The 12,264-nt window shown below is 39.6% G+C and overlaps 1 protein-coding gene across 1 annotated transcript; it reads right to left on the minus strand.

Annotated features, from left to right (window-relative positions):
- Positions 1-8,122: 8,122 nt before the first annotated feature.
- Positions 8,123-10,774, minus strand: 42sp43 (P43 5S RNA-binding protein). The gene is made up of 9 exons (XM_026163660.1): positions 10,508-10,774; positions 10,298-10,398; positions 10,134-10,230; positions 9,913-10,001; positions 9,593-9,666; positions 9,347-9,427; positions 9,025-9,254; positions 8,819-8,872; positions 8,123-8,657 (listed from the first exon to the last, which is right to left on the minus strand). The coding sequence occupies exons 1-9, from the start codon at positions 10,640-10,642 to the stop codon at positions 8,397-8,399; spliced, it is 1,122 nt and encodes a 373-aa protein (XP_026019445.1). The 5' UTR covers positions 10,643-10,774; the 3' UTR covers positions 8,123-8,396.
- Positions 10,775-12,264: the final 1,490 nt, after the last annotated feature.

Raw genomic sequence — 12,264 nt, forward strand, 5'->3', positions numbered from 1 at the left:
ATTTTTTAAGAGTTAAAGAGACCTGACACTACTCATTTTGAAAAGGTGTATGATCTATTTTGAAGCATTATGTAATTTAAATCAATGTCTTAAACTCTACAAAAATAAAATAAATAACTAATGAAATGCTATCAATTTTTCAAATATTAAATTATGTTATTTCATCACCATTTACACTCACATACATACATCCAGCCCACCCACAACCCTGAACTGGACAAGCAGAGGAAAACAGATGGATGGATGTTTTGTTTTGTTTTTTAAAATGCACAGGTAACAAGGTGTACTGGACATAACTGAGGTAACATCACGCCAGTCAATGCCCCTGTATGATCAATAACATACAATTTTGATTATGTGATTTAACATCAGCGCTCAGCCAAATATAGCAACAACAATAATAATAACAATAATGATAATAATTTAAATTCATTAGGTGAAAATTTTAATCCATGATATCTCATCTGTTTGACCTGTTGCCCTCTGGCAGGCACTACAGGTCGCTAATATCCAGGACAACAGACTCAGCTTATTTACAACAACACTGAACCTCAACATATACTGATTCCCACCACCACTACTACTACCACCTCTTCCACTCCTTCTCTTCCTCTTCCTGCAGTCATCATGTATAGTACCACAGCCAAGTGTATTTCTTGTTCAATGAGCATTTTCTTAAATTACTTGAAACTCAGTGCAATGTTGTCTGTTATTGGTAAAGTCATTGTGAAATTCGGAAATAACTTGCAGCATATTACTAATCCCTAGAATCATTTTTATTGCATCAGTACCTTATCACCATACCTTATATATACTTTATATATGTACTTTTTATATTTTCTGCGCGAACGATTGTGTTTGTTCTTCATTTCTCTTTGAGGTACATGGTAAAACTACAATAAAAGTCTACTAATTCCAGTTCTGAATCCTGTATAACTATACTGCCCCTTCAATCTCGGGTTTCAGTGTCTCCTAATGATTCATCTTGGTTCAGATGAATGGAGCTCCTATTGTGTTTCTTGCTATGGTAGTGCTTCTGCCAGACTTCAAGCTCAAAAGGCTACCTTTAAACTAAGCACTGGAGACATGTTTTAAAATATATATCTAAAATGTATCTGTCTATTAAATTCAGATGGTGTTTTCCTCTTGACCTTTGTGTTATGGAACATTTTGTGACAAGTATCTTTTGTTTGCTTGTTGCTATGTAGTATTTTAGATTTCCTTACATGGTATAAAGAGCTGTAGGGCTGCAGCAGAGTGTGCCCTGAAGGAAGCTGAGTACATTAACAGCTTTGCAGAATGGTCCCCATTTTATAGTTATTGTGTTTCTCCTGTCAGTATAGTAAGCATGTGGTTGGGTTACCGCTATGTGAAAAGCTCTCTTAAAACAGGGCCATGGGAAAATGGAGAAAAGGGGGGGGGAAAAGGTTTTGGGTCATCTATTCTGGAGGACGTCAGCTAAATCAGGGCATGACGACTGTATGGTTAACCTACTTCAGTTTTTCTCCTTGTTTTGTGATTTTCTGAACCAGCGTGTTTCTCTTTCTGTGGGATTCTGGGCTTTCTCTGTGTTGTAAATGAGATTGGAAAATAGAAATATGGGTTACTACTCAAATTAAACAAGGCTTTATTGACTGCGAAAAAACAGGAACACTGACACTTCAGACTACATCAGAAACATTTCCATAATTAGGGAGAACATTCAAATGCTTTAACCACATTATTTTTTTTTAAAAGGTAGACCACTGTGTAAGAAAAAAATATATATTTTTTTTTTAAAAATAAACTGCTAATTTTGATTTTGGATACCAAAAGCACTGTGTTCTCACTATATTTTGTCACCTCTTCTTCTATCAATCATTTGGGAACTGAAGAGTCAAGTGCTGTAATTTTTTTTAATAGGATTTCACTTTTTCAGTAATCTAGGGCCTGCTGTGTCATATTTTATAATGTCTCACTGAAATGCACAAGGCCTTTCTGACAAAAATATTTAATTTCTTAATGCCATCATATGTTGCTCTAAAATTTGTGTATATCTTTTCGCATTGGTTATATCTTGATTATGTCCTATGTCTGCAAGTTACTCATTGCAAATTACTCGTGCTGGATTTTGAACAATGCATGCTGATGACAAGCTGATAACAAGAGTGCCCCACTCTGCTTTAACCCAAACAATGAGAACTGTTTACACCTGTTTCAGCTGCTCATTAATGTAATGTTAAACAAATGAAATCCTATATCAAAAAAAGCCGGCAGTCAAATGGCAGCAATTTATTGCATTTATACGCATTATGCATTAAAATGTCGAAGAAAGGGTCTTTAAGAGATTTTAAAGGTGGCATTGTGCCAGACAGGCTGCTCTTAGTATTTCAGAAACTGATGATCTATCTGGATTTTGGTCCAAAAAGAGAAAATATTTAGTGAGCAACAGTTGCTTGGGTGAAAATGCCTTGTTGGGTGCTGGCTTAGCTCTCTGGCTGTGCAGGTGCCCATATGCCATATGGCTGTAATGCAACCTGTGGCCCTTTGCTGTGTCTCCCCCTGTTTTCTGTCTATTCTCCATTGATAATCTACCCAAAAAAAAGGCAAAATGCCAAAATATAAATATTTAAAAATGAAAATGTCTTGTTGATGTTAGAGGAGAATAGCCAGAGCACTTTGAGTTGATATAAAGGCAACATTAATTCGAATAACCACTTGCTTTACCCCAAGGTATGTATAGGGGCATGTGTTAATGTACATTGGCAGAAAATCACTTTAGGTGTAAATTCCTATATTTTATGGAAAATAAATTCGTGAATAGAATATAGTGTGGAGCTACTACTATTAGTTATGTTATGCTCCGACTTTCCTTATTAGAATATCCAAACGTGTACTTTGAATGTTCTTAGTTCTTGATTTTAGAATGGTTCATCAATTACTATCTATTATCTCTTAACTCACTTTACACAAAAGGGACGAATAAGTAAATCCAAGTCTTCTCATACATTTCTCAAAATAATTAAAGGAACGCTTTTAAACAGAGTATAGCATCAAGTTAATTTAATTTCTGGGATATTGATCTCAGTTAAGCAGCAGAGAGGGTTTATTAATGATATTAACAACAGGTGCCAATGAGACAACCCCACCAGAAAAACAGGAATGGTTTTATAGGTGGAGGCTACTGACATTTTTCCCTTCTCATTTTTGCTGTGTCTCCCAGCACACCCTCAAGAGCATGGAGTACTCCAGGAGACAGGCAGATACTGGAGGAGAGCTGAACAGAGCTGTAGAAGAGCCTTAAACCATTAGCAGGACAAGTATTTGCTCCTTTGTGGAAGGAGGAACAGGATGAGCTCAGAGCCCTACAAAATGACCTCCAGCAGGTCACAGGTGTGAAGATTTCTGACCAAACAATTAGAAGTAGAATTCATGAGGCTTGGGGGTCACACATTCCTCTAGAGGGCCTTGTGCTCACTGCCCAGCACTGAGGAGCTGGATTAGCTTTTGCCATATACCAGAAGTGGCATCTCCACCACTGGCACCCTGTGCTTTTCACACATGTGAGAAGCTTCACACTGAGCACATGTGACAGACATGATCGGCTCTGAAGAAGTGTCATGCTGCTCCTAACATTGTTCAGCACGACTGGTTTGGTGGTGGTCTGGGGAGGCATATCTATGGAGGGACGCACACACATCTGCAGGCTTGGCAACGGCACCCTGACTGGCATTGGGTATCGAGATGAAATTCTTGGACCCATTGTTAAACCCTGTGCTGGTGCAGTGAGTATCGGGTTCCTCCTGTTCCTCAGTTGGGTCCTCCCCTCATGTGATGAGAATATGCAAATGGTTCCTGGAGGATGCAGAAATTAATACTATTGATTGGCCCCTGAGCTTGGCTTACCTAAATCTAGCAAACACCTCTGGGATATTCAACACTACTTAACACTGCCAGTGTGTACCTCAGGACACCATCCGTCATGTCATTAGGAGCATGCCCCAACATTGTCAGGTTTGAAGTAACAGTAAGTGGGGACCATACAACCTACTGAATATCATTTTGTGTTCCTACAATGAAATTTTGGCAAAATGGGCTCGTTTCTTCACCTTGATTTTCAGGTGATCTTTGAATTACGCCCTTTGTAGGTTGATCATTTTAATTTCCATCAAACAATGCGGCTTCCTTTCATTCCATAACAAGTTATCCTGTCCATGTCACTGTAGATATCCAGCATGATTTTTTCCCTATTGAGATCTGATGTGTTTTCAAAGTGTCCCTTTAATTTTTTGAGCAGCGTAGTTGTACCAGCACGAGGCACCAACACTAAGCATACACACTGTGCTTTTCTTACCTGTAAAATTACAATTGAAATAGAGTTCCTGTTTGTTGTGTTAGAGATGAAAACAAAAATGCAGGTTTTCACTGTAGCTGAGACATTAGCTGAATCATTTTGTTGCTTTTCAAGCCTCTCAGTTAGTTTTAGCTCCTGTAGGTCAAGGCAATTTTATCGAGAAGCTTACGTCATCAGAATAAAAAATGACTCATAGCAGAATTGAGGTAAGTCAGAGGTATTATTGATGCATTTTTCCCTAGAGTGGAAAAGAACACTAGCAATGCCACCGTTAATTAAAAATCAAGAGAGTGATGGTTGTATAAAAATACAACATAGATGTTTTTACACTGAAGCACAGAGGGAGCATATCGCAAAGAAGATGGTCAAACCTCTACATCATCACTAGATACATAATAATTTCCTTTTTGTTGCTGATACATTTGCTGTATATTAGTTTTACATGTTTAATATGGAGTTCGTCTTTTTGTTACTCAGCCAACATTAGCGGATCTGTAAGATCCACTGCATTATTGGCTTATTAAATCAATAAAGTCATACTAATTTATTTACGAATACTTAACAGATGTTTGCTTTATCCCAGTTTGATGCATTATATATTCTATATATATGGTTAATATCAGGAATTCCCATCTGATAAAATGTAATTTAAAGTAAAACAATCATAACCATTACATGGTAAAAACAAACAGACAAACAAACAAAAAACGTTTATCTTGAATCAAGGTTTCTAAGTATTGATGCTTCTTTGAAATGAATTACAAAATTTACTGTACTCTTGAAAGTATAGACTGCATCAGCCCACTGAACAAATGTCTATTCAGCCTATAAAACACGGGGGGGGGGGGGGGGGGGGGGGGGGGGGGCAGTTTTGCTTTGTGTGTTGCATGTGTACTCCTTACACTTAATAGATGTACTGCATCGTCCTGGACAACTTGGGACATGCATTGCATCTGTTCTTTTTTGTTGCTACTGCATCTACGAACTGTGTTTAGATCAGGGGACTTGCACAAGAGCAACCACCACTTGTGATGGCCCTCGCTGGAACACATTGGCTCATATGTTGGGCCAGACGATCATTCAGCTTCACCATCCTGCACATCCCTTAGTCTCCTCTTGCTGGTTGCTGATTGGCTTATTTTGAAGCTGACTGATGGTCAGCCTCAAACTTGTCTGCAAAGTCAACGTCAGACTGAGTTGTTGGTGTAGCTCACTTGGTTCACCAGGTGACCTACAGTGCTGTTAAAAAGTATTTCCCAAACAATATATAAGGTTAAAGAAGAGCCATGAATGTTAAACTGCAAGTTGAGATTAGTTTGGATAAAAGTTGAAAGGTGTGAATAAAAATTTATAAATTAGGGAAAATTGGGATAGGCTCCAGCACCCCCCCCCCCCCCCCCCCGACCCTGAAAAGGATAAGTGGAAGCGAATGGATGGATGGATGGTTGAGACTGGATGATTTATATCCTGGAACTAAAAGAGCCTAAGGACTTGGAAACAAGAACAGCTACAATAAATAATGAAACCAATACTTCATCAGATAGTCGTAAATATGAAACCATGTCCTAGTCACCCTTGCAGTGATGGTATTGTAAAATTGCTTTTGTGCTACTCTGACGCACAAGCTGCAAAAATCAACCTCAGAAAGTTAGACCAAAGGTCATGCTCACTCTGTGGATAATTGGCATGGCCTTTACAGAGAGCCAGAGGAGGGTGATGAGGGTGCAGTTAAATTTGAGTGAATCAGTTTGATAGTGTTGCTGGTATCCATCCAGCACTTGGCCCCTGACAGACAGCCCGCTGACTCCTGCTGAAAACAATTATCAACTCTGTCAACAAGGAACATCCAATCACTCCAGTATTTTCCACAGCAAACACTGTCCTAGTTCTTCTGAAGATAAATATTTTTTAATCTATTGACAAAAAAAATCTTGTTTACTGTGTGCATCACCATAGAAACACACGCCTTTTAAATTTCTGCTTCCATCTTACCCTGAAAGTCACATCACACTTCCAAAGCAATATCAGGATCTCGAGAGGCTCTCAGTGTTTGATGCTTTTATCTGTGCTTTGAGAATGACATTTTATAAAGGAATGAGCTATACAGTGACCATGGGAAAGAATTGCGGATGACGCAGACACGGTTAACTGCTGGAGGATGATTGTGTGAACCTGAAAACTGATCTTACAGCTCGGCAGAGCATGTAGGTCAGCTGTGGTGCGATATAGAATAATGTATGACATCAAAAAAGGGAAAGAGGCCAGAGGCAGCACAATGACCTCCGGCTAAGCAACAAGAAACAGAAGTAAAGACACCATTCAAACTCAAAGTGACAGGCTGTTGCAGAGCTGCACTGAAGCTTTGAAATGGACTTCGTCTTGCTCCACTAGACCAAGAGAAAGAGGACTTACTCAACAGATAACAAGGAAATGGTTTTACTGAACTCCCAGACAAAAATGAAGTGGGAAAATGTATTAAACAGGACACCATTTGATTTTAAAATGCAGATTTTATTTTCTGCAGGGTCATTTCTTACTTGCAAATAAACAAGTTAGAGATCAACCAGTGGCTTCTATTGATTTTTTTCCTCACCTAAATGCCAGCCAAATAACACACACACCACCCTCATTACTCTTAAAAGCTTGAAGGGTATAAACTAAAGCAAGAACAATTAACCCATGAGCAAATGCCAACTATTGTGGATTAATAGTTCAAACATTTTAAAGCCAGCCTAAAAGTACTGATGCCTTCATAAATTGTCTGTGTAATACATATCACTTGATTTTGAACCATTAAGACGACATTTACAGGAGTGAAACATTTTAAGGTTTCATTACAAACACCTAGAGAACTTAATGCAATCCCAAAAGAGCTGCCGGTCTACAAACTAGGAATTTGTCATTAACATAAGCTAGGGCATGAATGTAACAGCCCAGTATACACCACAATGACGACTAATGCTAAAGCCATTGTTAATTCTGAAACCAGAGATCATAGCTAAGCCTTTGCATCAAATTGCATTAAACTTAATCTGTGGAAGTGACCACTTCCACAGATTTAGTGTAATGCATTGATGCAATTTCAACACTGAATTTTGAGAACCTTTAGGAGAGTTTGGTTTGATTTTAATAGCAATTTCTCTGTTCTGCATTTCTGTTCCCGCCTGTATGTGTATGATTGGCCAAAGCTGTCACATGTTTTTAAAAACGTGGCTGGTAGAAGTTACAGAAGCTCAAATATCTCCCTTCATGTAGGGAGACGCATCCATGTTATGAACTATTGAAGTCTTTATTGTGTAACACCATAAACCGCGAAGAACCGAGGTTGTACACTGGAGAAAATTAGTTGCAGCTCAACTTTGGACAGGTGGACAAATTTACTCTGTACATATAACTGCCATTCCCCTTTTGTGTAACCAAACAAAAAGGCCAGGCTCTAAACTGCAACAGCTTAACCTCCATTGTACAGATCTGACAGCAGACACTCATCTTTGTGTTCAAAGTCTCATCCGCCTCCAAAACGACATGCTGTGTGCATCAGTTCTTACTCATGTGCAGTGCTTCGTTCATATTTAATGAGCGCCAACATGTTCAGCAAATGTCAACTGATGTGTGCACCCGAAGCAAGCACAAAAGATAGATGCAGGAGAAGAACAGCTGTTTGAGTGTGTTCACAATGAGATGCAATTAATATGACTAAACAAATCTTGGTCCTTCAGCACCTGCCACTGATGGGCTGACCTTCAGCAGTTCACCTAAACACTCAAGCACTTAGAATTCAAGCACCACTTTGAGGAAACTCACAACTATTTTTATTGGGTCAAAAGCCATGTTACAAAATAAGTGTTTCAGCTGAGACCTGCCGTCTCCAGAATAAGACTCAAAAGCTTGACATCCTAATCAATGTGTCAAGTTACACTGCTTTGAAATTTAAGTATTTTAATGTATACAATCTACATTCAAAAGGAAAAAGACCCATTGTCTAAACAAGAAAAAAAAACAACTTTGGTTTAACTTTGAAACAAAGTACTAACTTAACCAAAAAGCCTGGAAGCATCCTTGTTTAACCTTTTACTGGCGCAATCTCGTTCTTCTCCAGAGCCTGATGCTGTTTGATCCCAAACAGGTTACGCAGATTGACTTCTGGGTCAACATAGTGATGGATCTTGCGCTCATTGAAGAGGCCTGAGAGGTTCGTTTCCACCTTGGCACGTCTGGAGATTCGCATGCGCAGAGCAAATAGGTGACGCAGGTTTTCCTCCACGAGTGGCAGATTTTGTCCATTCAGGCGTTTCTGCCAGGTTTTCCTGGGTCGCTGCCGTTTCTGTTGAGTCAGAAAATTGAAATGAACTTGGTTTAACTCCACATATTAAACATGAATGAATTAGTGAACCCCCAGATTTAGACCTGAAGAATTTAAATTATAACAGGTTTGCAGAGAAATATGTAGGTGCTTTAGTCTACTTCTACACCATTAGGTCTTACTTTCAGAGTGGTAGCATTTGGGTCATGGCGAAGTAGGTGTCTGGTCATACTCTCCTGCAGAATAAAAACAGTCACTACACAAGTTCCAAAAAAAATAAATTGCAAATCAAGTTTATTAAAGCTACTTTAAAACTGGATGTTATGTTTCACTGGCATCTCTTGATTTAAAGTAGGTACACATTTCCAGTTTCTTGCTAGAGACCTACCCGCATAGCAAACATGCGAGTACAGTCAGGGAAGGAACATCTGTATTTGAGCAGCTCAAGGTGCACCTTCCGAATATGGTGCTGCAGGTTAAAGGTTGTAGAAAAGTAAGCCTGGCAGTCATCTCTGGGACAGACCAGCACAGGCTTGTGGGAAGCATGCGTCCGCTTGTGCCTCCGCAAAGAATCCACTTTCTTAAACTCCTTCTTGCACACTTGGCATGTAAATGTGGCTGCAACACAAAAAAACAATTAACTGGGCCATCCTTTAACCAACAAAGCACTGAGCAGGGAAACAAAAACTATGTACTATGGTCAAATTCACCTGGGTGTTTAATCATGTGTTTCTGAAGTTTCCCCCAGGTATGTTCAAATACCTGGCAATTAGTATGAGGGCAGCGATAACCTGCAGAGACCAGACAAATGAGATCATCCACCATCTCCCTTCTGGGCCATGTTTATTTTGTCTTCAATGCATGAAAAGGTTACACACAAAAGCATTCAACCCCATTTTAATGAAAAAACTGTACCGAGATTAAAGACGACAAGTCCCCACCAAGATTAAACCAACCTGCATGCTTCTTCTCGTGAGCTTTGCGGGCAATATGGGAGTCAAATGTGGCAGCGCATCCATCCTTCGAACATCTAAGTATCCCAGGAGTAAAGACAGAAGTAAAAATTAATCACAGACACCAACCCCACATAGGCATTGGCAGCTCATTCTGCAGGTATAAACGCTGATTAAAGCAGTAAAAGTATCATCTTTAATACAGAAACTCATTTGACAGCTTCAGCAATTTCTTTAAGTCACACAGTAGTGTCAGTATATGTTAAAGCAGAGCAAAATCTGAACTATATTTTATATGAATCCAAGCTATTACATGGACTTACTTGAACTTGACAACCATTTCATGTTCCTTCAGGTGCATCTTAAACAATCTGCGCTTTTTGAAGGTCAGAGAGCAGTTTGGGTGTTTGCACTACAGGACGGGAATGCACAAGTGATTAAAATGACAAGGCTTGAAAACCGGTTTATCTCAAAAGTAAACGAAGCTGGTGCAAATTATGTAGTTTTGGTGCCATCTGGTGTATAAGTGTATATTCACACAAACCTTGAAGTACTTATTTTTGTCTCCATGGGCGAAGCGCACGTGTCTCTTCAATTTGCTTGCGTTAAAGAATGTCTTTGTACAGGTCACAAACTTGCATCTGCATGAATCAGAAACCAAAGTGAGACGACAGCTGAGAGAAGGAAAACCGTGTTTGAGTTACTTACTTGAATCGCTTCTCCCCGGTGTGCTCAAGCATGTGGCGCCGCAGGTGAGAGCTTCTGGAGAAGCGACGACCGCAGCCGGCAACTGCGCACTGGCACGGGCGCTGCACGCATTAGTCATAGTTGTAAAGTTACTGTTTCTTACTTTATTTTTCAGTTTAAAGGGTTTAGAAAGAAAGGCTTTGGCACTGCGTAATTGAATATTTTCCTTACCGCCCCGGTGTGCACAGTCTCATGCTCTTTGAGTTTCCACTGCCTGGTGAAAGTTGCGCTACACTCGCCATGAGAACAGCTGAACAACTCCAGCGGTTGACCGCAGACAGGTTTCCCAGCTCGCATGTCATTCATTTTTTTCTGATATCTGAAAGTTACTCTAACTACAGAACGTTATGAAAACCGAGCGGCTGTTCCCTGCCAGTCTTATACTCTCTGGAAAGCTTTTAATTAGTTAACTGGCAGCGTCCTGACACCAGGCGATGAGTCACGCTTTACTATACTCTAAGAGAGAACCTGAAACCAATTAACTGCTAATTACCTCATTTTCCGCCACTTGGCCCAGCTGTAGTCACACAAACCTGGGCAAACCAGCACATCAATCAGCTCGTCACGTTGCTGTCCATGAGTGTTGCTATACTTTTTTTTTCCTGAAGTGATACAATGACGGCTAAAGAAGACACATCAGAGATTAAAAACAGCAAACTGTGATGTTAAATTCTAATAAGGAGGCTATATTGTAAACATGCCTTCATGAAATTGGCTCATACTTAACAATAAGGACTCTTTCAACAACACCCCTTACTAACACTCCACGCTGAAGCTCTTCTTGATTACATAGGTAATCAGAGTTATACCTGTGGCAAGAGGTACCATGGGAAATATACACTCACTGCCCACTTTATTAAGCACATCTTGCTACCAGCAAGTTGGATCTTGTTTGTTTTTGTTTTTTGTTTGTTTTTTTTTTGCCTTTAGAGCATTCTTAATTCACCATGAGACAAATTCAACATGGTGCAGAAAAAAACTACCCAGAGATTTTGGTCCAAATTTATATGATAGCTTAACACAGTGGCTGGAAACTTGTCGGCTGCACACCCATGACACAGACCTCCAGTTCCACCACATCCCAAAGATTCTCTATTAGACTGAGATACAGTCACTGTGAAGGCCACTGGAGCACAGTGAACTCGTTGGTATGTTCAAGAAACCAGGTGAAGGTGATTTAAGCTTTGTGGCACCGCACATTATTCTGCTGGAATCAACTATCAGAAATGTACATGAGTAAAAAGATGGACATGCTCAGCAATAATATTCAGGTAGGCTGTGGCATTTAAATGATATTCAGTTAGTATTAAAGAGCCAAGAAAATATCCCCCACGTCATTACACCACTAGCCTGAGGAAAGAACAGAGAATGAACAGAGGATTTTGAGTTGTTTACACATTTTGAATTTTAACAGTTGGATATTTAAGTTACTGTTGCCTTCATATCAGCTTGACACAGTCTGACCATTGTCTTCTGACATCTGGCATCAATGAGGCATTTTCACACAAAGAACTGCTTCTCATTGGATATTTTCTTTTTTTTTTTTCCATTCTTTATAAACCCAGAAATGCCTGTGTGGGCAAATCTCAGCAGATCAGAAGTTTGCACCGGCCCATGTAGCACCAACAATCATGCCAAGTTGCCAAAATGCATTGAGTTGCTGCCATATGGTTGGATAATTTGCATTAATAAGTAGATGTGTGCTTAAAAAGTGGCCAGTGAGTGTATTTCTACTACGCTTCAGTACACCTGAAATGGGAATAGCTTTCCCATTTCTTCTTATTCCAGCTGAATGGACTCAGTTACAGAGAATTCAGCAATTAAAGCTCTGACTGTGATACAGCACAGTCCACACCAGAGGGTAGTATGTCTCTATCACAGTTGGCTCTGCCATTCAGATTCATGCACAAACTGTAAAAGTATTTGGG

This window comes from Astatotilapia calliptera, chromosome 4 (genome assembly GCF_900246225.1).
Source record: "Astatotilapia calliptera chromosome 4, fAstCal1.2, whole genome shotgun sequence".
Classification (NCBI taxonomy): Eukaryota; Metazoa; Chordata; class Actinopteri; order Cichliformes; family Cichlidae; genus Astatotilapia; species Astatotilapia calliptera.